This window comes from Gopherus evgoodei, chromosome 19 (assembly GCF_007399415.2).
Source record: "Gopherus evgoodei ecotype Sinaloan lineage chromosome 19, rGopEvg1_v1.p, whole genome shotgun sequence".
In the NCBI taxonomy this organism is placed as follows: Eukaryota; Metazoa; Chordata; order Testudines; family Testudinidae; genus Gopherus; species Gopherus evgoodei.
This window is the reverse complement of record NC_044340.1, coordinates 4,701,121-4,726,942: the sequence shown is the minus strand read 5'-3', so window position 1 is coordinate 4,726,942 and position 25,822 is coordinate 4,701,121. Positions and strand designations below refer to the sequence as shown.

Here is a 25,822-nt window from a genome sequence, read left to right as displayed (position 1 = left end):
ACTGAGAACAGTCTAGATCCTTCCTCTTTGGAACCCCCTTTCAGATAGTTAAAAGCAGCTATCAAATCCTCCCTCATTCTTCTCTTCTGCAGACTAAACAATCCCAGTTCCCTCAGCCTCTCCTCATAAGTCATGTGCTCCAGCCCCTAATAATTTTTGTTGCCCTCCACTGGACTCTTTCCAATTTTTCCACATCCTTCTTATAGTGTGGGGCCCAAAACTGGACACACTATTCCAGAGGAGGCCTCACTGATGCCAAATAGAGGGGAATGATCACGTCCCTCAATCTGCTGGCAATGCCCCTACTTATACAGCCCAAAATGCCGTTAGCCTTCTTAGCGACAAGAGCACACTGTTGACTCATATCCAGCTTCTCGTCCACTGTAACCCCTACGTCCTTTTCTACAGAACTGCTGCCTAGCCATTCAGTCCCTAGTTTGTAGCGGTGCCTGGGATTCTTCCGTCCTAAGTGCAGGACTCTGCACTTGTCCTTGTTGAACCTCATCAGGTTTCTTTTGGCCCAATCCTCTAATTTGTGTAGGTCCCTCTGTATCCTATCCTTACCCTCCAGTGTATCTACCTCTCCTCCCAGTTTAGTGTCATCTGCAAACTTGCTGAGGATGCAGTCCACGCCATCCACGCCATGATCATGGGTAAAAGTTTCCAGCGTACCCAAATGACTTAGGAGTCCCATTAACTGTTGATGACAATTAGACTCTTTCGTGCCCGAGTCACTTTTGAAAATGGGACTGCAGCCCTTAGTCATTTAGACACTTTAGAAAATTGTGGCCCATGCCTCCAGTGCTATTTCCTAGATTCACAGAGGATCCATTGGGCTTATCTAGTCTGAACCCTGGTAGAACATGGGCTAGAGAACTTCACCCAATGACCCCTACATGAAGTCCATAACACCTGGTTGAGCTTGATGGCTCTACTAATGGTTTTGGATATTTATGGGTCTAGTAATTTTTCAGAGGGGCATTTGGCTCTGTGCAACACAGAAATCTGCTCCCCACCCAGCAGGACTTAGAAGTGCTAAAAAGCTAACACCTGGGTTCTAGAACCCCCATCCAAGGATTTCTCCCAGCCCTCGAGGCAACTCAGCTCCATCCTAGTAGTTATGAATGTTAGAGAAATATGACCGTGATTTATGCAAATCCAATAAGGGTTCCCTAATGCCTTTTAGATCTAAATCAGGATGATGTTGAGATGTGTTTTTTCAGGCTGAACGGTGCCCATCTAACATTAATCCCCTGCAACAATCCCCTGGTGTGCTTTCAAAGATTCACATACATAACAATTCTATTCATGAGGGATAGTCAGGAGAGGATAGATTATGCTGGAGCAAGTTGGGGCTCTTCTGATTAGAATTTAAAAGTCAGGAGAGTCTGTTGTTAACTATGCTAATTAGCTGCCTCTTTTTCTTGATCCAAATTCTACAGGGCACTCTAAAGTTCTCCCAGGCCCGTGTGATGTCTAATGAGGGGATATTTGTGTTTTTGAATTAAGAATTTAGCATGCCACAGTAAGCATTTTACAAAACAAATCAACAATTACCATGCTATGGTGTTTGACCTCACTGTGGCATCTGCAGTGTTCCCTATACACCTCTACCTCTATATAATGCTGTCCTTGGAAGCCAAAAAATCTTACCACGTTATAGGTGAAACCGCATTATATTGAACTTGCTTTGATCCACCGGAGTGTGCAGCCCCGCATCCCCGGAGCGCTGCTTTACCACGTTATATCCAAATTCGTGTTAGATCAGGTGGCGTTATATTGAGGTAGCAGTGTATTTTGAAGGGGAAATGCTGCCACATATTTAACTGCCACAGGTGGGATAGATTTTTGTATTGCATTTGGGATATACTAATATAGAAACATTTAGGGGATGATCTGAACTTGCTGAATATTCTATCAGAGAACAGAAGTAGAAGGAACAGGGAGTTATATTATATTTTAAGATGCTAAGAATCCATGACTACCAAATTTGATCTGTCTTCTACAAATCAATCATATTTAACACAGGAATTAGAAGTGACAATAGAAGACTTTCCCTTATATTCAGCTAATCTGCATTATAGATTTCAATACCAAATACTAGCAATAGTTTGCACAGCAGATTGATTGGCTGGAACACAACGCAGGTATCTCTTGAGTACGGCAATGGAGTTACTATGTAGTAACATCCCAAGACACGTACATCTAGGCCCCTAGTTTAGCAAAACTTTGTTGCCTGGGGTTGTTATGGTGCTTTTGCTCTTAGCAAGTTACAGTAAGGCTGACTCCATTTTCCCATCTCGGTAATGTGGCCTTTGTAGGTACAGTCAATAGACTGCAGATAACCTTCGATCCACCATAGTCATCAAGTTCTGTATCCTAACCCTGTGCCAGAGATTTGGTCCTGTGGGTTGTTTCCAGAATGTACAAAAAAGGGTTAAACATAGAGGGTGAAATCTTGGCCCAGTGACAAAATGCCCATTGACTAGGGGTTTTCTCCGAGTCCTTTGCCAACTTGGGATGTATGAAATGGTGGCTGAATGTCCAGAACAGGCATATGGGACAGCAGCAGCTGCCTAGACAATATGTGTCGAGGTGACTGATAATGACATAGGAGCATTTTTAATGTAGATCTGGCTTCATTTTGTTCAAAACTGGAGGGAAATGATCAAGTCTGTGCAGTGTGAAGTTGCAGATAGAGACTTCAGAGGACTGTTGAATTGGTTTCTGCCACTGATTACCCATAAGAGGAAATTGAAACTTCTGGAGTCGGTGTTTGGAACGTGGGATATAGACGCACAAGAGTTCTCAGTGAAGAAACTCTGCCTTGGTGATAACTTGTGTGAGCTGAGTGCCTGTTGAAGTGTTTCTACTAAATGCTGTTCCTTGATCCGCAAATGATCTAGGGTGTTTCTGTCTTGTAGTTACATAGAGAAGTCCATGAAGGCAGACGACAACTGATTGCGAGCTGGTTTACACCACGGAAAAAGTCTCCAATGGTCCCCAGACTTTGGGCCCATCCCACCTTGTAACACAAATGACTTCCTGACCAGAAGGGGAACCTGGTATCTGGGATCTTGGAAAGTCAATGAGAATGTCGGCACTGGACCAGGTATCTGATTACCTCCTTCCATAGTTAGAGAGTGCTCTCTAGGTCAGGGTGTTGTCTGGTCTCCTGAGGGAGCAAAGTGTCTTTACCAGACACCAGGTTGGAAGGACTAGAAGAAGGGAAGCATAGAAGAAGGTTCAGAGTGTTGCCATGTGGGTCTCCAATTTTGGAGTTTCTGTAAAATAGAACCAGCTTCACACATACCAAGTGACAATGTTCCAGTTATGGAATTCCCGCTTGGGAAGGTTAATACCTCCTTAGGTTTTCAGTCTTTGGAGCCGCAACAAACTAATTCCTGTCTCTCGTCATTCCTTCTAAAATTTCTGCTTCTTCTCTCTCGCTCTGTTTTATACCAGCTAGCTAAAGGTGCTGGCAGGACTTGTAGGCAGAGCAGTACTCAGGAATGCCCTCCCTTTGGACTGAGGTGACTCAGCCAAACGGAGGGAATGATGAGCTGTATCCCTCAAGGGCTTAGCGTTAAGCTGGGTCAAAGAGGCTGTGCATTTAGCAATATTAGTTTAGGTGGAAAACGCTGACGTCTCTTTTTATGGGATGGATAAAATCTCATCTGATGAATTTAGTGCTCTCCAAGCCTTCAGAGTGATGCTAGCTCATGCTGTATGTAAAATCTACCTCAGGAAGGGGCTGGGTAGACAGGTCGGCCAGTGTTACTGGAATAATCTTTCCATGGAGCTAGACGGTAGGAATCCTAGTTGAGGGTTTCCAGGATTTTTGACATCTGCCCATGTGCCATGTGCCTGATTCAGCTGAGGAGTCAGGCAGTGATGTACAGAATACCCAAGGGAAGGGGCAATGGGTGGCAGTCAGATTACATGGTGGGTCTCCAGGTCAGGGTGTCAATTTAACTGAGCAACAGAGTTTATGTTAATGCTCTTCATATTCTCCATTTCCTGCAATCCCATCTTCCCCCTTAGTATGTCTGTTGTCAGCATGTGCCAGAGCCTCTGCTCACTTGTCGCTCCTGGAGAAACTTAGAAACAATCCCGAAGCAGCACTTTTTCAGGGCCTATAGTATCATGGGCTGTGCTGCCAGAGAGGCAGCAGCTTAGCTAGTGTACGTTCACAGATGCTGGTCCCACACTGGCTCTGTCATAGTCCTGGACTATGGAACTAAAGGGAGCAGAGACACGCTGGCTTGTGCTCCACAAACAGAGCAGGGAAAAGATCAATGTCTGTCAAGTGGGAAAGGATGAGAGCAAGAGAGAGAAAAAGGATGTGTTCAGGCTCTTAGGAGACAGTTCCCCTTTACTATGACTCAATTAAAGAAGCCTCTGAAAAGGTCTGTGGGTGCCTCTCCTTTAATTAGTGGTGTCTTAAACCACAGAATTTTTGGCTTGCTAATTTGTGCTCCGGAGACCAGCAGCAGTGGGAGTCCAGGAAGAGTCTGAGCGGGTGAACAGGCCGGGCGTATGTAGAGGTGTAAGCTAGCGGGGTGAGAACAGAAGCTCTCTGGCGCCTTCTATAGGTGAAATGAGAGAACCGAAGGGTGCGTCCTACCTGCTGCCAGGTATAATTTGCCTGCACTTCAGAGGAGTCCCATAAAGTGCCCAGCGGCACCGTCTGGAATTTCCCTGTGTCCCAGTAACCGGGCTGTGTAGCTGCAGATGGATGCGAGGGTGAGAATTCATGGTGCTTGTTCAGAGGGAAACTGAGCCACCCTGAGCTGGAAGCTGGGCCCAACATGGCAAGTAGGAAGAATGGTGATTTCTTGTGGAGTCTGAGTTTGGCTCTGGCAAACGACGCTCTAATTAAGCATCTTGGACTCCATCGGCCAACCGGACGGGACCTGGCAGTGGGAGCTGAGCTGAGCAGGGGAGTGGTTGCAGTAAACTGGAGGGGAACTGTCCATGGATAGCTGTGGGCCAGAGAAGACCAGATGGAGCCAGTATCAGCAGGCTGGAGCCCATCTCCCTTTGCTCCTGGGGACGCTTGCCCAAGATGGGATTGGATGGAGTGGTGGGGGAGGGCTCCTGCTGGCAGTCAGGGCATTGGGGAGCCCAGCCAGCTGGTTGGGTTGTTTCTTTCTTTTTCCCAAACCAAACTGGCTGCGTCCAGAGTTCTTCGGTCCCTGGAGCACTCTCCCCCAGTGCAGCAGGGTGCTTCAAAGTTAATTCCTAGAGCGGCAGTGTGAATGGGGTTCCAGATGGGGGCTCAGGCCAAATGCCTCACTGCAGCAGGGACTCCAGACATCCTGTTGCACCTGGTCCTTGCTGCTATTGATTCCTGGCAGAAGGTCACCTAGCACGACCTGAGCAGTGAGGAGGAAGCTGCAGAAGGGGTCCTGGAGGCAGCCAAACACCTTACTTTGTTTCTGTTTTAAACGAATTAAAGCAGCCAACATGTTCTCTGGCTGCTGAACAATTAAATTACACACCCGACTGGGCGGCCACTCAGCACGACTTTGACACAGTCAAGGTCCAGCGAGCAGAGGAAGCCGCACTTGTGATGCAGGCTGATCAGAAGTAGAGATGGAGCAGCCCCAGCTCGGGGGTGTCTCCCCTGGGGAGGGCCAGGTACATGGCGAGGTTGGTTAGGGATTAAAACATAGTTTCCAGAAGTCATTTCCTACTGGCATTAGACAAGCAGCCCTTGCCTGTGCTGATCAGGCCGGCATCTGGGCTGAAGGGTGAGACTGGGAGTCATTTTTAAATGGATATTTTTGACGCCTCTGTAAGAATTCCTTACCATTCTGACTGCCACTGGGGCACAAGCAAACAACGTTGCAGCACCCAACGATGCCAAGTAAAATCACTTGTAGCCTGACTGACTGGCCTTAGCATTAACATATACTCTACGAATTAAGTCAGGGCAGGTCTCTGGCCCGTGTCCTACAGGAGGGCAGATTAGATGGTCACAGTGGTCCCTTCCGGCTAATCTGAGACTCTCTGAATATGCCTGGTAGGACTTGCTCTGCCCTGGCAAAGTGGAGGTTTGGCTCTGTGGGCTTGTCTACATCACAAAGTTGCAGCGCTGGTGAGGGGGTTACAGCGCTGCAACTTAGGAGGTGTACACATCTGCAGGGCATCACCAGCGCTGCAACTCCCTGTTTGCAGCGCTGGCCGTACTCCCGTTTTGTCTCGGGTGTAGAGGATCACCAGCGCTGGTAATCAAGTGTAGACACTTACCAGCGCTTTTCTTGACCTCCGTGGAATAAGCAGGTATCGCAGCATACCTGAGGAAGCCTCTCTGGTAATCAAGCAGGTCTCCTTCCCCGGTTTGCTCTCGCGTTCCCCGAACCCCCGAGCAAGCAGGTCTCCTTCCCTGCGGTTTGCAGGGGGGTTCGGGGAACGCGAGAGCAAACCGCGGGGAAGCAGGTCTCCTTCCCCGGTTTGCTCTCGTGTTCCCCGAACCCCCGAGCAAGCAGGTCTCCTTCCCTGCAGTTTGCGGGGGGGTTCGGGGAACGCGAGAGCAAACCGTGGGGAAGCAGGTCTCCTTCCCCAGTTTGCTCTCACGTTCCCCGAACCCCCGTGCAAGCAGGTCTCCTTCCCTGCGGTTTGCTCTCGCGTTCCCCGAACCCCCCTTGAAGCCGCCCAACAGCGCTGCAGTGTGGCCACATCTAACACCACTTGCAGCGCTGGTTGCTGTAAGTGTGGCCACTCTGCAGCGCTGGCCCTATACAGCTGTACTAATACAGCTGTAACAACCAGCGCTGCAAAATTTTAGATGTAGACATACCCTGTGTGTGTCTTGACTGGGGAAGCTCATGATTTTACAGACCTGCTTGTAGCGATCTGGCTCGAGTCACTGCTGCTTTTGACTGGCTTTGGGCAGTGGAACCAGGCACAGGACCTCTGGCAGCAGCAGGTCTATGTGGAGGAGGATACAGTGGCACTGCCAGTTGTTTGGTAGGGCCCATTGGTGCCTCCCAGGCCATGGGTCAAATATGCCCTCCCCGGGTAGAGGCCTCTGGGAAGACAGCAGTCCAAGCATTCCCTGCCCTCCACAGAGGGAAAGCCCCCAGAAATGCAGCGGCCCCCATTGGCACAGGGAATGCCAGGTGAAAGATACCAATAGAGGCAGACTATGGGAAGCATGGAGGTGCTTAGCAGGTAGGATCTCAGCTGGGTTAGATGTGCACAAGGAGGAAGGATGGAGAACTGTGGCATTGAGGAACACCAAGAGGAGCTGGAAAAACCAAAGTGAAATGTGTATGGAGCCTAGAAGCCTGCTGTTGGGCCCCTCCCTTGACAAGATGAGCGGGGATCAGGCTGAGAAAGTCCCAAGGGAATTTATTAATTCTCCAGGAAGAAACAGCCAACGATTCTGATCAGTGGCTCCATAATGGAGAACCAGGCAGGAAATAGGAGGAGGAGGAGAATGAAGCTTATCTTGGAGGATGCTGGGAAATTCATGCTTATTATAGATCATGTGGAAACAATTCATTCCCTGCCCCCAATGAAGGGAGTTTTAGTACAATCAATAATAGCTGCAGGGGAAGTAAAGACAGGAGTGGCAAGTGCCAAAGGACGGCTGATACTGGAGAACAATCGGTGGCTGTAGTGATGGTGCAGAGATGTGGGTGCTCTGGATTCACGGAGTGATGTATGTCTGCTGTTCGGAGTGGACAGTCACTGTTTATGCAGAAGGGTTATGCTCAGAGCCTGCAGGGCTAACTGGGCGGGCTGTAAACCAGACAGGAAAGGGGCATTAAAGATGATGTTTAGATCAGATAACCCAGCATACCAAACATACCAACATACCAGATGAGACTCAAGATGACATCACTCTGCAGCAAGTTAAATAAGTAATAAGAACAGGTGTGCCAGTGGACTTAGGCGCATGTACACAAATGGCAGGAGTGTGGGAAGCAAACAAGAGCCAGAGGCGGATCTGAAGGACAGCAACACCCATTATGGGCATGAAACCTGGGCGGGGGGAGAGCAGGGGCATGGAAACAGAGGCAGAGGAGTGAGACTTTCCTTGCAAAGTATCTGCTAAGCCAGCAGATGGTAATGAAATGCTTTTGAGAATGATACAAGGGATTCAGCACCGAGGAGGAATTACAGACAGCATCTGCACCAGGTCTGACAGAGTAGGAGAACCACAGGACACGTGTTCTCCTGGGGAACTAGCTGCGCTAACAGTTGGGCAACCAATACAGTCCGACATGCACAATCAAGAGGTTCTTAGGATCCGTGGAGGGCAGCGTTCTGACCCAGAAAAAGGAGGAAGCCACCTTGCCCTTTCCTCCTCACAGTGAGAAGGGGAGGGGACAGAAGACTGTTCCCACCGCTCACTCACCGATACTGGTGCTCAATGCAGTAAGGAATTATTTCACAGAATGCTGCTGTTCATGGATGTTGGGTTTCAGGAGGGAAAATTGGGGGGAATTAAAAAAATCCCATTAAGAAGAAAAGAATCAGGACAGGCAGGAGACCAGCGCGCACCTCGGCCTGCGTGTCGTTGAATGTGTCTGAATGCCACTTCCTGTGACTGGTTCAGACTGGGAGCTTGTTGGAGTGGGAACGTGTTTTCTTCCATGTTTGTGCAGTGCCACTCGGACAGCGCTGGTCTGTGAAATCACCAACCCCCCGAGGAGGGCTTGGGTATGAGCACAGCTGTGTACAATGAAAACTGCCCCAAAGACCCCAAACAAAAGCAGTCTATGGAGTTAGGAGTTGCCGTACAGAAGAGAGGTGCCTCAGGGTCACAACAGCTCTGGCTCTTGCTTAATGCTTTCCTTGGTCACCAGGAAGAGGGAGTAGGATGCACAAGAATTAATCTTGCAGATAGATGCTAATCTGGGAGTAGTGCACACCAGTGAGGATGGAGAGAGAATAGGAAAAATGAGGGAAGGAGAATCCAGAGCATGTGGGAAGGGTGGTTTGGGAAACAAGCCCTAATTGCTGCCTTGTTCAGGACCCAGACTGCAGAATCATAGAATATCAGGGTTGGATAGGACCTCAGAAGGTCATCTAGTCCAACCCCCAGACAGATTTTAACCACAGTTCCCTAAATGGCCCCCTCAAGGATTGAGCTTACAACCCTAGGTTTAGTAGGCTAAGGTGCAAACCACTGAGCTATCCCTCTCTCCCAAGTCCTTAAGTGCAGGGCTCCTTACATCAAGATCTGGATTCTGGGTTCTGCTAAAGCCACCTTGACTCACGTAAAGGAGTCTACACCAGCGCTGACACTGCACAGCCCGAGTTTTCTCCAAAGGTGGGCAGGGAGCCCTGACTGGGTCGCTTGGATGCAGTGGAGAAGTGGAACCTTTGGATTAGGGTGCTGCATAGCTATAGAAGGTAACATTCATATTGGCCAGTCTCCGCTCTCCAATAGGAGTGTGCATGCTGCAGGGTCAGCTCACCTACAGCCTGAGTGAACATCAAACCAGGCTCTTGACCCTTCCATAATGCTGGAAACGGGCCCACGGTAACACTCACTTCCATGTACACATTCCACATGCTCCTGTCCCTAGTATCTGAGAGCCTCACAAACACCCAGGGCCTTCCCAAGGGCTGCTGAGAACTGGGGGTCTTGGGCCATTGATGTGGCCTGAGGTCACTCACCCAACTGCTGGGGCATGTGAGTTTATTTTCAAGTGCTGCTAGCAAGCCAGGGTGTAAAGCTGTCACAGCTCCCTATACCCCTGCCAGGCTGGTGCCCGTTCATGTATTAGCAGGTGTGCCTTTTCAGCACTTTCTTGGCTCCAGGATGAACATCCATTCCGTGCAAGTTTCACCCATTGTTGGATATTTAATTCTTTGCTCAAAACCTGCGGAGAATGTTGTACTACAAAGGGCCATTTCCATTTCCATCTCTTTCAGTCTGCCTCCGAGACAGCGGCTTTGCTGCAGCAGGATCTCTGAGGCAGGGCTGGCAGCAGAGAAGGAATGAATGAACTGTCTGCTCTCCTGTGCTGATGAATGTCACCATCATCTCTATAGTCGAGCCAGGCAGCATTGCAACAGATTTCATCTTTGCCTCCCTTCATTAAGAGCTCCTGGCTTCCTCTCCATCACTCTTGCCCTTCATTTTAGGGTGAGAAGCTGCGGGGAAAACGTTCTTATCGCTGTGTGAGAACCTGCCATTAGTACGTCTCCTTGCTGGGCGATCTGTCGCTGCCCTCTTGCCACTGAAGGGTGCATCAAAGGCCAATCCATCACTTGGCAGAGCCAAAGGGCACAGGAGCTGCGGTGACACGTTTAAAAAGTGATCACGCTGGTTCGGAGCGGATTAATCGAGGACAGGAACCTCCCGGCTGGAGCTGCTGTCCGCCCCGGTGCCAGGCTCGCTTGGCACAGACTGCGGCTAAGGCGCAGGTGGGGAGATCAGCTGGGCAGCCTGGCATGGGGCTGGGCCAAAGAGGAGGCAGCAGCTCTGCAGGGCAGGGGGTTCCCGTGTGTGCACAGGGAACCCGGGCTGCCGCCTGGCCTCGCTCATTGAGATGCAAATGTCCGTGTGCCCGGGAGGCTCCTCGCCTCGTGCGCAAAGCAGGCGCGGTCTCCAAGCGTGCCCGGGGCGCCAAGCCCCTAGTGCACCCCCGGGGTGTGTGGGATACCCCAGCCCCAGGGGCCCCAGAGGCAGAACTGCCTCTACCCTGCTGCTCATGCCCCCTGCCCGGCTCCCGGGGCTCCTGCCTTGCCCCTGCGCGCTGGGGGGTGGAGGTGGGGGGCTGTTCACACACACCCCGGAGCCGGCGCCTCGCTGGGCTCGGGCAGGCTCCGGGGTTGGTGCGTGGCCCTGCGGCGAGGAGAACAGACTTCCCCCCCTCCCCGCCCCGGCCCTGCAGGCGGAGCCCCCGGCCCTCCCCGCGCGCCGCTCCTGCCCGGCAGGTCGGTGTCTCTTTAAGGCGGCGGGGGAGGACTCAGCCTGACAATGGGCCGGGGCAGCCGAGTTGAGGCAAGTTCCCGGCGCTGCAGCCGCCCGGGCGCGGGCTGAGCGGGGGGCAGCGGCTGCGCCTCTGCGGTGGATTATCGCCGGGAGCAGCGGATCCTGGGGCGGGAACGGGGCTGGCAGCGAAAGAATTAATTAATCCCCTGCCCCCACCCCGGAGTCCCCCCCCCTCCAGTGCGCGCCGCCCCCTCCCTCCCGAGTCCCCCCCAGTGCGCACCGCCCCCTCCTGCCCGACCCCCGGGACCGATCAGCAGCCCCCGGGCTCCAGGTCCTTCCCCCACCCCAGTGCGCCTCGCCCCCCCCCACGGGCGCCCCTCTGCTGGGTCTCCTGTGCGTCCTCCTTTCCGCCCGGCTCCCGGCGCTGTCTGCGCCCCGCCGGGATCAACGGGGCTGAGGATTTCCCGGCTCGGCTCGGCTCGGCTCGCCCTGCCCCTCGGGATGTGGCCCTGGAAGGACGGGGCCATGCGGCGGCGGCGGCTGCTCTTGGTGCGGAGCCTCCTGTGTCTGGTGCCGGCTCTCCTGGGACCAACTTTCGGTAAGACCCCGCCGGAGCGGCTCGTGCGCCCTGGGTCTGGGGAGGGGCCCGGAGCCCCCGGCCCACCGGGTGCAGCTCCCCGGCCCGGCTGGGCACCTCTCCGGCGCCCTGAACGCCGCATCCAAAGGTGCCCTGAGCCGGGCTGGTGTCGGCGATCGCCCCAGCCGAGCTCCCGGCTGCGCCTCCGGTCTGCGGGCTCGGGGGAAGCCGAGAGCGGCCGCCAGCCTAGTCCCTCTGCTCCGGGCAGCGGCTGCAGCGAGTGGGACCTCCCCGCCTCCTGTGCTAGCTGAGTGGGCACAAGGAACAGCGGGCGCTGGGCTTGTCTGGCAGCCCCGTGCAGCTGCTCTGTTCCCTGCGGACCGAACCTGGGTCTTGCCTGGCGCCCATCCCCGTCTTCGCTGAGCCTGGGCCAGGCTGGGTGGGGTCCTGTGCGCAGCCTGTCAATGCTCACCTTGTGCAGGTGGGGAAACTGAGTCATGGGGCAATGAAGTGACTTGTCTCAGGTCACGCTGTGGGTCAGTGGCGGTAGAATCAGCTCCCCCCAAGTCCCACCTGCGAGGCCGCCCGTCTGCCCCAGGGAGCTGGCTGTTGTGGCTCTGTCCGTCTCTTGGCCATTGGTACTGAGCACCTTTCCTCCGCTTGGGCTGCTGGCTGTAAAATCACCAAGAGGCGGGAGGGTTTGGCTGGTACGGTGCCAATGGGCAATGTGCCCTGCCCCCAGGCAGTCCTGTGCTTCTCTGCTGGCAAGGAGGGAGAGTTGCCAGCGCAGGGCACCATTCTGCCAGCACTGCCCTAGGGGTGGGTCCTGGGGTGATAAAGGCTCGTGTAGGGTGTGGGTCATGGGAGGAGGCCTGGAGTGGTGGAGTCAAGGCAACTCTCTTCTCCTGCTCCCCATCCCCCTGAAATCCAAGCCGTTGACATTTAAATGTCCCCACTCCAAGCCCTTGATTTGTGGCCTTTTTTACTGAATTTACCATCACTGGATCCTCACCAACCTATTTCCAGTGACAGCGGGTGTGCTGGCCTTGTCAATTCTCAGGCTGGAAAAGACACTGGCTGTGCAGCAGTTCTCCGCCTGGCTGCATCTTGCCAACAGTGTCACTGCAGTTTGAGTGGCAGCAGCAGCGGGGCTCTGCAGCATTTCTAGGGGGATGTGTGAACTCAGGAGCCAGGAGGACCTCTTTATACTGTCTCTGCGATTCCCTCAAAGGGAGCATGTCTCCTTTTCAAAGAGATGATACTGAGAGCAAAAGTGACTGAATCCACCCACTAGAGGAAGTAGCAAGATCAGTGCCTCCTAGAGCTCATCAGCCAGAAAAGCCCAATTAGTCAAAACAAAAACTTTTCCTGGGAGCCTCTGGGTTTTTGCCAAAGCTTTCTCAGGTCCAGGATGGAGTTTCGGACAGATAGGTAGACAGACCCGCACCCCAGAATAGTCCAGCCGTTGTGACACTCGCCTGAGCTGAGTTTGCCCAGTTCAGAGCAGGGACTTAATCCTGAGTCTCCTACAGCCGAGCTGAGTGTCCTGACCATCGGGCTAGAGTCTGTCTCTCTGGCTCAATGAATATTTCATTATTTATACTGAGTCGGGGGAAGGGGAGAAATACACATTCAACTCCCTGCTCTGACATGGCCTGTTTTTTGTTCCAACGAAGAAGGAAAACAAATGCTGAAACCTCAACATTTTTTGCAAAACATAATTATTGTTTTCTGGCCAGCCCTAGCTCCAACCCTGTCATTTCCGGGAGCAAGTGCTCCACCAGCACCAGAAGGGAGTCTGAAATGTAGTGCTTGAAACAAAGCTGGAAACCAGGTCATTATTCCAACCAGGGCCAGTCCTTTACCATAAATAGAGGAACATGCAAGGGGGAGGGGATCTGGGGGGATGGGGACATTGAGTGACAGGTAGTCTGAGCAGGATTCCTCTGCCACCATCCTCCCCATCCCTCACTCCCCCCAAGACCCTCAACAATTAAAATGATTTCAGCACTGAGTTAGTCTACGCTCCAGATGTTGCTGTCACTGGTATCAATGCTTCTATTCTGTGTATGATGAGCCCTGGAGGAGCACTGTTAATCTTGAAGGATAACTTTCTCTCTATCAAAAAGAGCTGATGGATTCTCTCTAGCAGCACTGGCATTCAGAGGACAAGCAGTGACTCTCTGGTACAGCTGTATGTATGTGAGCAAACATTCAGGAGTTTGCAGTAATTCATTAATGTTTGCGTGCGGGAAGCCATCCAAATAGACAGTACAATGACCAGCGCAGCATCTGTAGGCAAACCTGTTGGAATGAGCTAGCATGCATGTTTATAAAGTCACAATCTTAATGTGATGGAATTGGTACATCTTCCTCTGCAACTTCTAGGCTGCTGTATTGTTTGCAAGAGGCTTTGCATGTTTTTTTAGAAAAGATATAGGGGAAGACGGGGCTCTCACAACAACAAAAATCATGCAGAGAGGTTGTTTGTGAGCATCAAGACACAAGAGTGTCATTCATTATAAATGCTGCCAGTTCTCAATAATCTTTTCTTGCCAAACCAGTCTCCTTTTGAAATCACAGTCCATCCCTTGGCCTTCGAGGTTATTCACTGTGTTACATCTCTGGGTTTGATTGTCCTTGCAGCTCATGGTATTTATTTATTGATGTCTTCAAAAAGACCTGAAGGGAATCTGGTGCTGAAGAAAGTGCAGCCTGCAGGCTCTGCCCCAAGTAAAGTAATTTGTGTAGGCAAGTGCTGTGCACATCCCATTATGCATTGCCAGTGCACCTCAGTCCTGACCCGTAGCACCCCCTGTTGATCTAGACGTAGACAACTCTTGCCATGGGCTAGTTGGGCTGGATTATGCAATAGTTTTGGGATGTAGATTATAGAAGTCTAGGATGAGATGATCAAACTTCTGCTCCTAAACACCTCCAGGATCTGATCTTGAGCTTTCTAGCAGGGAACTATTGGGGTCAGATTCTTCAGAGGAGCTGAGTGCATTGGGTGCAGGACTCTGAAAATCTGGCCTTATGGGCACTAACCCTTGCTGTCCTGCCCAGCACACCCCTCCTAGGAAGAGCTGGTTTCTTGTCATTTGTAAATATCAGTGCTTTGGGATTGGGATAGCCCTGAATGTTGCAGCTGTTGGTTCAAGACAGTGACTTCTGTTGGATGCTGATAGGTTTGGGTGAGGCCACGTACCATACCAGGGAAAGAGAGTAGATACAGTTGGTGTTGGGTTAGTTCATTATGTGCTTATTCCATTGAATATCAGGGTTGGAAGGGACCTCATCTAGTCCAACCCCCTGCTTAAAAGTAGGGCCAATCCCCAGACAGATTTTTACCCTAGATCCGTAAGTGGCCCCTTCAAGGATTGAACTCATAACTCTGGGTTTAGTAAGCTAGTGCTCAAACCACTGAGCTATCCATTCCTGGTAAGACAGGTGCTGTGTTAATGAAACTCAGGCCACGTCCAGACTAGGGTATTAAAATTGATTTTAGATACGCAACTTCAGCTACGTGAATAACGTAGCTGAAGTCGAATTTCTAAAATCGAGGTACTCACCCGTCCAGACGGCGTGGCATCGATGTTCGCGGCTCTCCATGTCGATTCCGGAACTCCGTTCAGGTTGATGGAGTTCCGGAATCGATGTAAGCGCGCTCGGGGATCGATACATCGCGTCCAGACTAGACGCGATATATCGATCCCCGAGCAATTGATTTTAACCCACCGATGCCGCGGGTTAGTCTGGACGTGGGCTCAGTCATTCTAAGGTCCCAGGTTGCTTTGCAGACTACATAGGACTCTCTTCATTCCCTCAGAAATGCAGCCATCTGCTGCGCTTTCAAGTCGCCAAGCCACGCTCCAGGACTTTCCCCACACTGGAGCAGTGTCCACACAGGACATTACTGCACAGCAAGCTGATGTGCTGTAGATTCACACACCTGACTTGCCATGTAGACAAGCTCGAAGCACCCTGGCCAAATTCTAACTTGGGTAGTTACAATCCTCTTTAAACTAGAACAGGAAATGAAGGAGAATCCTGTAGCCAGGGGAAATTTAAGGAGGCAGATTTGGCTGGGATGCCAAGGTTAATGCTGCTACTCTTACGGCATGGCCTAGCTAAGAGCACATCATTTTGATGTCTGTCTTATGTCTAAATCAGACTACTCCCCACCCTAGGAGCACAGGGTCTCCGAGTCCTGGGCTCGGCACGGAGCAGGGCTTTCACCATAGCAAAGACCACATCTTAAGAGAGCTCCCCACACCTCTCCCATATCAGCCCTTTGTCACCTAGATCAATCGCTTATGGGGAAGGTCATATCGGGAAAGCGATTATGTCTTGTGCTGACTTTAAAGCGCTGAGTGTTTTGTCCTTTTTGGAGTGAAAACGTTCTTTTTGCTCTTTATTTCTTCTCCTTTAATCTGCAGCAGAAGCCCATGCTAAGGGCAGCGGGGCTGGCTCGTCCGTGCTTTCAGTTGCTTTCATAGGCCTTTTAATTGCAGTGAAAAGCTTTGATAGCTGTAGAAGCAGCTAGGGCCAAGGAGCCGGGACCATGTTACCAGCCAGCTTCCCAGGGACCATCAACAATTACTCCATGGATCGATGTGGTCTGTGAATAACAACTGAGGTGTTGCTTGTATATAGCAATAATAGAAACCCCCTGATTGTTTCACTTCAAATCTACAAAGATCCACACACACACACTCCCATCCCGTTTGGAAGATCCAGAGAGAAACCTGGAGTGTATTTGGATGTTTTCCAGCTCAGCGGTGCTGGGTTGGCCTGGCTCTGCAATTTACGATGGTGGCAGATTAACCTTGGTGAGATGATGGGGAGGAGTGATGTGGCAGCCCTGAATTTCTCTTTAATCACACGCCAATACTTTTGGGTCGCTTTCCAAGGCTGACGGGGGCACTCCAGGATGGCTGCTGACCGGGAGACAGGAAGATCCGCCTGTATGTGGTTTATTGGGGTGGTGCCCAAGGCAGCAGAAGCTGAGACCTAGTCACTGATGTTCTTGGCACCATTTTTTTCTGGATAGTGCTCACACTCTGCACTCGTTCTCCTCTGCTCTGACAGCAGAAGTCCAGGCTCTGTCGGGGGATTGATTGGTACCAAACTAGAAAAATGACCGTCAGCAGAGGCCAGGGCCGGCTCTAGCCATTTCGCCACCCCAAGCACGGCGGCACGCAGACGTAGCTGCGGATGCTCCACCGGAGCCGCAGGACTGGCGGACCCTCTGCAGGCACGCCTGCGGGAGGTCCACCGGAGCCGCCTGCCACCCTCCCGGCAACCAGCAGAGCGCCCCCCGCGGCATGCTGCCCCAAGCACGCGCTTGGCATGCTGGGGCCTGGAGCCGGTCCTGGCAGAGGCTGCAAGTTGTCTGGTCTTTTTTTAATGTCACCCTTAATTAATTTAAAATCTTTTAGAGGCTGAACCCTGATTTCTAGAGTGTTGACGTCCAATCCCTAAGTGTATGAGAGTCATTTGTAATGTGCCTTGTGACTCTTCAGGAAGAAAAGCTGGTAAGAAGCACCAGCTGTGGGAGACCGCTCATGTGACAGCAGGAGCCAAACAGTGGCTTTGATGTCGCTCCAGAAGGAAGAAATACGCACTGCTCAGGACAACTGCTTTTCGCTGGGCTCAGGCTTGTCGGATGGGGACACACATGGGGTTTGCTCACTGAGGAAGCTGATTGCATGAATGGCTGGCTCTTCTGTGCCTCATCACACCAATCAGCGCAGCCCACACAGCAGCACTCTTTGTGTCAGTCCCCTTTGGGCAAGTCCACGCGGAGCTGTGTCCGTGCTGCTGCATGCTGGGACTCCCGTGCATCACCCATAGTGCTGAGCCCCGCTGCATGCTGGGATGTGGATGTACTGAATCCATAGGAGCCAGCTATGTTGCCGGGAGTGTGGAGGCTTTGGAGAGATTTCAGGCTGCCAGGCCCTGTACTCTGGGATGTAGCTGGGGCTGGTTTGCGGCACTCTCTGCGGCTGGGCAGTAATGGGGTGTCGCAGTGGCCTGTGGTGGCTGCGTGGGTAGGAAAGAGCTCAGCATGGCTCTCGGCTCCTGGGGGCAGGTGGGGCTGGCTAGGGCCTCGGGCCCCCACTCCTGGAATCGGGATCCCAGTGGAGTCGCTGCTTAAATACAAAGTTTCCAGCCTTCTGGGCTGTGAAGAAAGGCTTGAGAAGGAGCCCTGTGTTACCGAGGCGGTTTGTCCGTGAAGCCTGTGAGGATAGCTCTGAGTGGTAACCTTATAGACTAACAGATGTATTGGAGCATGAGCTTTCGTGGGTGACTACCCACTTCGTCAGACGCATGACGTGGTGTGACCTGCCTCATTACTCTCTGGGGGTGCTGGCTCTGAGCCCTGAACCCCTGATGGCCCAGCCAACCCCCAGCAGAGGGCTCCCCAGTCCTGTCTTCACTAGGGAAAGTGGGTGACTGTAAGCTGGGTTTAGATAACTCAACCGCTTCTCCTAGTCAAGGCAAACCCTGGTGTGGCAGGAGGGGAAGGGTGCAGCCCTTCCCAACAGAGCCCTCCCAATAGCTGGGAGGTACACCTCCTGGCCTCTCTGTGCAGGGGAGGAGGCGTCTGCTGCCGCTCTTGGAGAATAAGTAGGCTCTGTGCAGCTGCCCTTGCTTCTGTAGGAGGTGCCCCCCGCCCACCACACATATGCACACACTGCTGCTCCTGGTGGGGCCAGCGCGCTGTCCCCACAGTTATTGTCTAGAGCCCCACTTCGGGCGGACCCACGCCCGCCATGCTGCCAGCGGCTCCAACAAGCAGCACAGCTGGAGAGCAGCTGGGTCTGAGCAGAGCACTGGTTCTCTACCACTTGACACTATCAAAACTCTCTCTCTCAGCCACAACTACTGTCCTGCCCCAGTCCAGCCGCAGCTGGTGTGAGTCGGCCCAGCAAGAGATTCAGTACGGCACTTCGGTGGGTCACTGAGCCTGGCCTGAGAGGTTTGGGGCATTCCCACAGACCCAAGGGAATATTTCTGCAGTGTCCTGAAGGGGGACCTGAGGAGCGTCGGGCAGAGCAGGTATCTAAGCTGTGTCTGAGCTGAAGCATTGCAGAGGACAGCTTTTCCCCCTGTGGATGTGGTGTCCCACCACAGAGTCCATTAAACCTTCTTCTCGGTTCTAGAGGCTGGGAGCTGCCAGAACCTTGTCTGCACTAGGGCTCTCGCTGCCCCCATCACCGCAGGGGGACTCCTGTAGAGCTCCCTCATGGAGGCACTGCCTTGGGCCTCGCCTGTGCCTGTCATTGACAGTGCCCCAGCACCCTGTGCCACTCAGCTCATGTTGAGCCCCACTTGCCCTGGCTAACGCTCTCAGTTGGACTGTGGTTCTGGGCACCAATTCAGTTGTGCCCATCCCTGGCACCCACAGCTGGGAATGGGCAGCTCGCTTCCCCCAAGAACACTCCTCCCCTCCTGGGGCAGGGCTAGGAAAGTGCTTTTAAAATAAAGGGTCTGTTCCTTTGGCCAGAGATGCTGGGTGACCTGGAGCTGTAACCAGGTCCAGGCGTGGCTCTGGTCTGAGGGACACCACTAGACAGAGCAGAGAAGGCACATAACATTCAGGGCAGGGCTGCGGACGTGGCCCTGGAGTAGACTCACTGGCTCCTAGCAGCTAGCAATGGCAGTTTGTGCTGGAGCTCAGTTACCTAGTGCCAGTTCCCCCTGCCTGGCGCGTGCACGTGCTCCCACAGTTCAGGACTGGGCCCCACCCTTACGCTGCTTTCTAAACCGCCAACTTCCCTTCTGAAGGGAGTTGGGAGGAGGGGATTCCTGTGGTGTAAAAACTTGCAGAGGGGATAACCCAGTCCTCCTATTGAGAGTAGCCTTATCTGTGTTCTCCAGGGAGTACGGCCCAGAGCCCCTCAGCAGCGTGATTTGCCTTCTTCTCATGCTAAGAGTTTGCTCTGCTCCCTGCGTGGCTTTCAGCAAAGGTGCAGGGGCCGTGTTAGAAATAAATTGAATTGGTCATAAACCCAGGGTTGTGAGTTAAATCCTTGAGGGGGCCATTGAGGGAACGGGGGCAAAAATCTGTCTGGGGATTGGTCCTGCTTTGAGCAGGGGGTGGGACTGGATGATCTCCTGAGGTCCCTTCCAACGTGGATATTCTATGATAAATCACCCAGTCTGTCCACACTGTGTCATGTCGCAAAACAACTGTGAGTGGCGCCCCCGTCAGCTTCCTTCCCTGCTATGCTGGGGGTGGGGGAGCTGGGTAGGGCCATCTCCTTCTTGTTCTCTGGGAACACCCATTTTGTCTGCCCTTAGTTGTTGCGGGAGGGGGCTGCTCTATTGTGAAGCCCATTCTATTTCCGCTGCCCTAATCAGGGAGGGTGAATTTGCAACTGAATTCCCAGGCTCTGTTAGGGACAGTAAAGGGGGCGGGGAAGGGAGTAGGTTGACTTTTTTTAAAGAGGAAAGCAGCATTGTTGTGGGGTCGGCGCATTCTTTGGCTATTGGGATCAAGACAGATTAGCTGGTTTAGGGGCTTTTTTGAGACATGGCTATAGCAACAGCTGCAGTCAGGATCAGAATGTGTGAGGGCTCCAGGACCCTGAATGCCGAAGCACCAAACAAGTTGAAATTTACATGGGGAGCAACAGTGGGGGTCAGCTAATGAGTAACCAAGGGCGTCCCTCTCAGATGCAACTGTTTCCTTCAAGGACTCCGCGGGGAGGTGGGGAGAGCTGGGGCTGCAGAGGTGGCGAGGGCCAGGGTGGAGTCTGTTAGCTTCAAAGTCAATGCAGGTGCTCTTGGAGATGCAGACACAAGCTGGCTGGGATCTAAGCTCTGTGCTGCAAAGTCTTTCCCGGGCCTGAAGGGTTAATACGCTAGAATCCTCCTGATTTCATTTTCATAAACATCTGCTAAAAGCAGGAGATTTAGCTTTCCTGTTCCTAGGGGATTTACGGGGCAGGAGTCAGATCTCTGGGGAGGTTTATTCTCATCCCAGGATTAACCATCTCCAGAGTTCTGCTGGCTTTGCCCATGTGACGTACTTAGCAATCAGCTGTGGTTAACGGGCTGGGCAGAAGTTCTTTGATCCAAAGCGTTTCATTCCAAAGGGCTGTGGGTGTTGCTGGGGGAGTGTGCAGTAGTAGAGCGCCTGGGATGCGCCATCCTGCCAGAAATCCCTGGGTGCTGCTGGGGGGGAATTGCAGGGCTCTGACGGGAGCCATGCTTGTTCCACAAGGCCAGGGCATTGATGCTCAACGTGGGCGCTCACCAGCATGGGGTCACTCTTAGAATAGCTTTCTCGTTCATAACTCACCAAAAACGCTCTCCGTGCCAGAGTGCCGCTCGCTGCCAAGTTGGCCCGTGGGCAGGCCCTCTGGGAACCTGCAGCCAGACCTCCTGAGGCTGGCGTGATGCAGGGTCAGCTGGAGTAGGGTCCCCACAGAAAACCCAGGTGTGCAAATTGCCCGGAGCTGCATCAAGTGCCCTTGCTGAGTCCTCCTCCCCAGTCACTGCTCTACCCAGGAGCAGCAGGCGTGTTGGGTAGAACAGCAGTGCCCCCGCCCCACATGCTCCACAAGTACCAGGAGCCTGATTCTACCTCTCCCAGTCTGGCGGCCGGCCGGGGGTGGGTGTCCCTAGGGCAGGCACTCCCATTAGAAGGTGAAGACCCTGCTGGTCACAGTGCTGGCCTGGAGGATGAGAGGGGCTGAGTAATATTCTCTCTGTCCCCTCGGCCCAGGCGTGTGCTGCAAGCAGTTTGTTTTTCTCTCCTCCTCTGTCCAGCACTGACCTTCCCCTCCCAAGCTCTGGCTCTTTCTATGGGGTAGCCTTTCCCCTTCCACTGGCAGCTCTGGGGCTGAGCTGGTGCTAATGACACTGTCCCATGTTCTCCTGAGTCTAGGTTCCTGCCCATGCAGGGCTTCCTGGAGACCACCTCAGCCCTATCAGGCCTGCCTTAGCACCATTTCTGCAGCTACGCCCTCGCCTCCCACAATCCCTTCCCCTTGCTTCAGCTCAGGGATGGGCCCTGGCTGCTCCTGCCAAAGCTCCCTTCCCTCTGAGCTGGCACTGGTCCCAATGCCACTTTGTGGTGGTACGATGGCATCGTCAGCCACCCAGTGCCCCCTAAATTCAGATGTAAATCCTAGGCCCTAACCACCTGTGGCCACTGGAGCGCACACGTCACTTTTCGTCTGCCGGGGCTGCTAACTCTGGTGCCCAGCTAATTCCACTGTGCCTCCTTCAGTTCCTCTTGTGCTTTCCCTTGGAGGCAGGGGTGCTCAGTGCCTGCCTTAAAATGGTTTCCAAATCTAAAATAAATGCTAGCTGCACATTGTCAAGGAGCTGCAGCAGAAGGCTAGACATACCCTACAGAATAGAGGAGGACAGTAAGTCTGCATGGTTCCTGAAAGTTGCTGACTTCGAATGTTTGTGGCATCAAGTTACTGAACCAGTTTCCTTCAAACTTGGCTTCTTTTGTAGATTCGTTGAGGCCATCAAGCCAGTGATGTTAACAGCTTTTTTTCCTTTTTTTTTTTAACCCTCTTCATGGTTTAAGCAGGCCTCGGGGCTCACCTGAGCTGGTTTGTGCTCGTGGTATGCACAGTATACTCAGATGAGTAGAAGACTTTCCCTGGCAAGTGGTGACCTAAACCATTGCCTTCTTCAAGACTTCATTTGCTCTTCAATGAAAGCTCAGGTTTCTGTCGCTGGGGATTGGGATGAGAGCTGATGCAGTGCCTCCTTCCAAGTCTGCAGACAGATCGCGCTGCTGTTGCTGCTTGCTGATCTGGCACATGGCAGCTGGGTGAGATTAGCAAGACTCGAGTCAGTTCTGCTGCTCCTGTGTCGGACCCTGTGGGCAGCCAGGAAGCTGGATAAGGCCGTGAGCAGCAGCAGAGAGGCAGACGTTGAGCTCTTAATGGAGGAGAAGGGCATAAATAGGGGGATTAGAATGGGGGAGCCCCTCCCTCCTGTTCCTTTCCAGAGTGGCAGCAGCTGGGAGGCCTCAGGGGAAAGGCTCTCCCTTGCAGGAGCCCGAGGGAAGGTGGCCATTGGATTTCGGAGATCCACCAGCCGGAGAGTGCAATGGAAATGTTGGATAGTCCGTGCGCAGGGCTCAGAGACCGCACCTGGCAGGAGCCCCAGCACCTCCATCCCTACAGCTGGGCTTTCGTCCTTGAGCATTGCCTTGGCCCTTGCTGTTGGGAGGGCGTGTCTGGTGAGCCCTAGGTGCACCCTTAGCCTACAGGACTTGGACCATATTCAGCCTCTGCCTCCGGCTGATGAGCGCCGAGGGGTACGGCCATGCTGCAGCTAGAGTGAGCCTCCCAGCCCAGGTAGACAGATTCAAAGTAGCTGGGTGAGCTAGTGGCTGCACCGGTGGAGGCTTGGGCTAGCTTGGGTGGCTAGCCTGAGGGTCTGCTGGTGCCGCAATGGCCACACTGGAGTGAGTCTGTCCACCCCGGCTGGGAGGCTTGCTGCAGCTACAGTGTGGACGTTCCCTGTGTGGCCTGCAAGCCCAGAGATCACTGGTGCTGCTGATGGGCACAGGCTGGAAACTAGGCCTTGTTGGTTGTAGAAGTGGGGACTCTGGGTTCCCCACCTTTGTAAAACAACCCCGGTTACAGCAGCAGTGGGAGACCTGGGAGTTCAGGGCAGGATTTTATGCCAGGCCTGCTCCCCAGTTTACATTCATTCCCGTGTGCTGCAGCTCAGGGCTCTCAGCTTCCCTACATGTGCATTGAAGTCTGGAGAAGGAACAGAGCTCTCCATGGAACGTGTGCTCACGTATCATCGTTCATGTCTGTGCTAATACGGATGTGATGACATGATGGCGTTAAAGGCTGGATATGCTCCACAATCTCCTCTCCCACTGCTGGGCAGAACCACTGAACCTAGCGTCTGTGTCTTTGGATCCCATGTCAAGGAGAATGGGGTTCTGAAGGGATGATGCTGCAGACCTTGCAGTCTGGTAGAACAACTAGTATGTAGCCCTGCCAGGGTGAAGGATTGGCTGCATCTTGGGTTCAGGATAATAATCCATTGATCAAGTCACCAGAGATTCAGTTGTGTCCTTCGGGGCAGCTCTCAGCTAGAGAAGGCCCAGGAAATGGATAAATCAGCTCGTTCGCTGGGGTATGCGGAAGCCTGGGAAGCTAGTGGGGCCTCGCTGTAACCTGGGGTTGTTACTAAAATCCTGATTCCTGCAGCAGTCCGATCCCCAGTGCTTGTTCTCTTCTGGCTCTGTTCATCCAGTCGGATGCAAGGACTCCAGGTGATGCAGGTGGATGCATGCTCTGGTGTCAGCTGGTTCTGCTGTCGGACTAGCCCAGGCGAATCCCGTAACTCGGCAGAGTTGACATTCCTTGCTGTTGCTTTGAGATGACGACTTCTGAGAGTTCACACAGATGCTGCCGAAGGGAACTAGTGATTCTGAGCCGCTGGCAGAGTTCATTAGTGGAGCGAAAGGTTGGCTGGAGGAGGGGTACTGTGATAGTCTCCTACTTGGGATGCTAATTGGACAGTCACAGAGTGCAAGCCGCTGGCTCCAGCAGCAAGCCCTGCTTGGAGCAGGCCTGCCTCTCTTGCTGTAGCTGCGTGTGTTTGAAACCGCGTCGTTCCGTTAATGAGAACTTTGCTTCTGTGTGGGTCTCTGTTACCAGCAATGGCAGCAGTTTAATCACTATCAAACTTTGCAAACTATGGCAGGTACGTTTATAGCCTTCTGGGATCCTAACGGCTCCCACATGTGGCTAATTTGAAGCCTGTTCTGCTCCCCGTCACTTGTCACTTTGAAACTGCTTGTGCAGGACCGTGCGGGGCCTATGTGGCTGCTTTGCAAATGTGCCCTCAACTTCCTGTCTCCAGGTGAGACTCACTAAGAGAAGGCAGCGTGGAGGCCCGGTGCTGCCTGAGACAGCATGGCCTTTCTGGTAAGGTGCCGACTGGGACCCAGAATACCTGGTATCAATGCCTACCTCTGCCACCGACTCTCTGTGGGACCCTGATCAAGTCACCCAGTCTCTGTGTCTTAGCACTCGTCTGGCTGGGAAGAGCCAGCCTTCCTTTCTCCCACCCTTTGTCTTGTCTATTTAGATCACCAGCAAGTTGGAACAGAGCTTGGCTCTTGCTCTATCTGTGCAGCACCAGGCCCAATGAGCCCCTGCTCGCAGCCGGAGCCTAGATGCTGCTGTAATATGGTGTCTGGTCTGAGGGAAGAGTGCCGCTAGCAGATCGTCACTAGCCCCTGTGCTCAGCAACTGCAGTTGCTGCCCTGAGTCAGGGTTCTGGGGTGACGTTCACGCTGTCTCTAGGTGTGTGAAAGGGGGAACATCACTTCTTCAGCCCAGTGATGGGCCCTCGTCCCTGGCACTCCATGAACTCTAAGGCAAAGTAAAGGATCCAGGTGATCCTGAACTCCTGGGGGGGACGAGATTATAAACAGCTGCCAAGAAGGCGATGCCCCTGCTGGAACATGGCTTCTCTTTGCAAACGTAGTAACCACTGAAAGGGCTGGAGCAGCAAAATAGCCGGTTACATCCTCACCAAAGCTCCAGAGAAGCATGTTGGAGTCTCCATCCTGGGTTCTCTGCTGTCCCATCCACCCAGCTTCTTGCCAGCTGCTGGTGCCTTTCATAGCTGGGAAGTCCCGAGTCTGTCGTACAGGAGCAGGAGTGCTGGGGCTGGGCAGGGTCGGCGATGCCTTGAAATGACACCCTGGAGAGTCCTGACTGCTCTTTGTAATTGAAGGGTCTCTAACCTTCACCCGGGCAGTCCTCTGGGCATAGGAGGAGGGTATATCATACAGAGACCCTCACAAAAAGGGGTCAGAGGGCTAGGATTAGAAACCCCAAGCTCCCTGGGAGGACTCCAGGACACATAGGGGCATCCCTTCAACTCCTTAGCACTTGTGGGAAATTCATCAGCTGTCTGCAGAGCTCACACATGGCTGCTAAGTTCTGGGCCCGCCATTGGACAGGGTATGCAAATGACTTAGTTTGAGCTAACTTGGCTATTTGGATAGCCACAGCCCTCACTCAGCCTGTGGGCGATGGGGGGCGAAGGAGTACTGCCGAGAGGTGCCTGTCTGACAGCCCTCTGGTCACCCCACAGACCCAGCCCTGCCAGCTGGCTTCACCCCTATTGGGAGATACTGGGGTAATAGGTGACACTCTCTCCATGGCTCAGGCAGCTCTTGGCCTCTGCTTGCTAACTGGCCCACTCAGCAAAGCGTGATGGGGAGTTTGTGACATGGAAGCTGGGCCTGAGAACTACCAAACTCATCTCATCTCAGGGCCACCCAGCACTGGTCAGATGGGAACAGGGTGGATTTGACTTAA

The 25,822-nt window shown here is 53.1% G+C and overlaps 1 protein-coding gene across 4 annotated transcripts in view; it reads left to right on the top strand.

Moving 5' to 3' along the window:
- Positions 1-25,822, top strand: part of ROBO3 (roundabout guidance receptor 3) — a 214,399-nt gene that overhangs the window by 64,449 nt on the left and 124,128 nt on the right. The window contains exon 1 of one of the 4 annotated variants that reach the window (XM_030538526.1): positions 11,299-11,501. The exons of the other annotated variants lie outside the window; for them this stretch is intronic. Within the exon in view, the coding sequence (XP_030394386.1) occupies positions 11,405-11,501 (97 nt within the window). The 5' untranslated portion in view covers positions 11,299-11,404. Of the gene's footprint in view, positions 1-11,298; positions 11,502-25,822 lie in introns of those variants that run through there. 4 annotated transcript variants of the gene reach the window in all.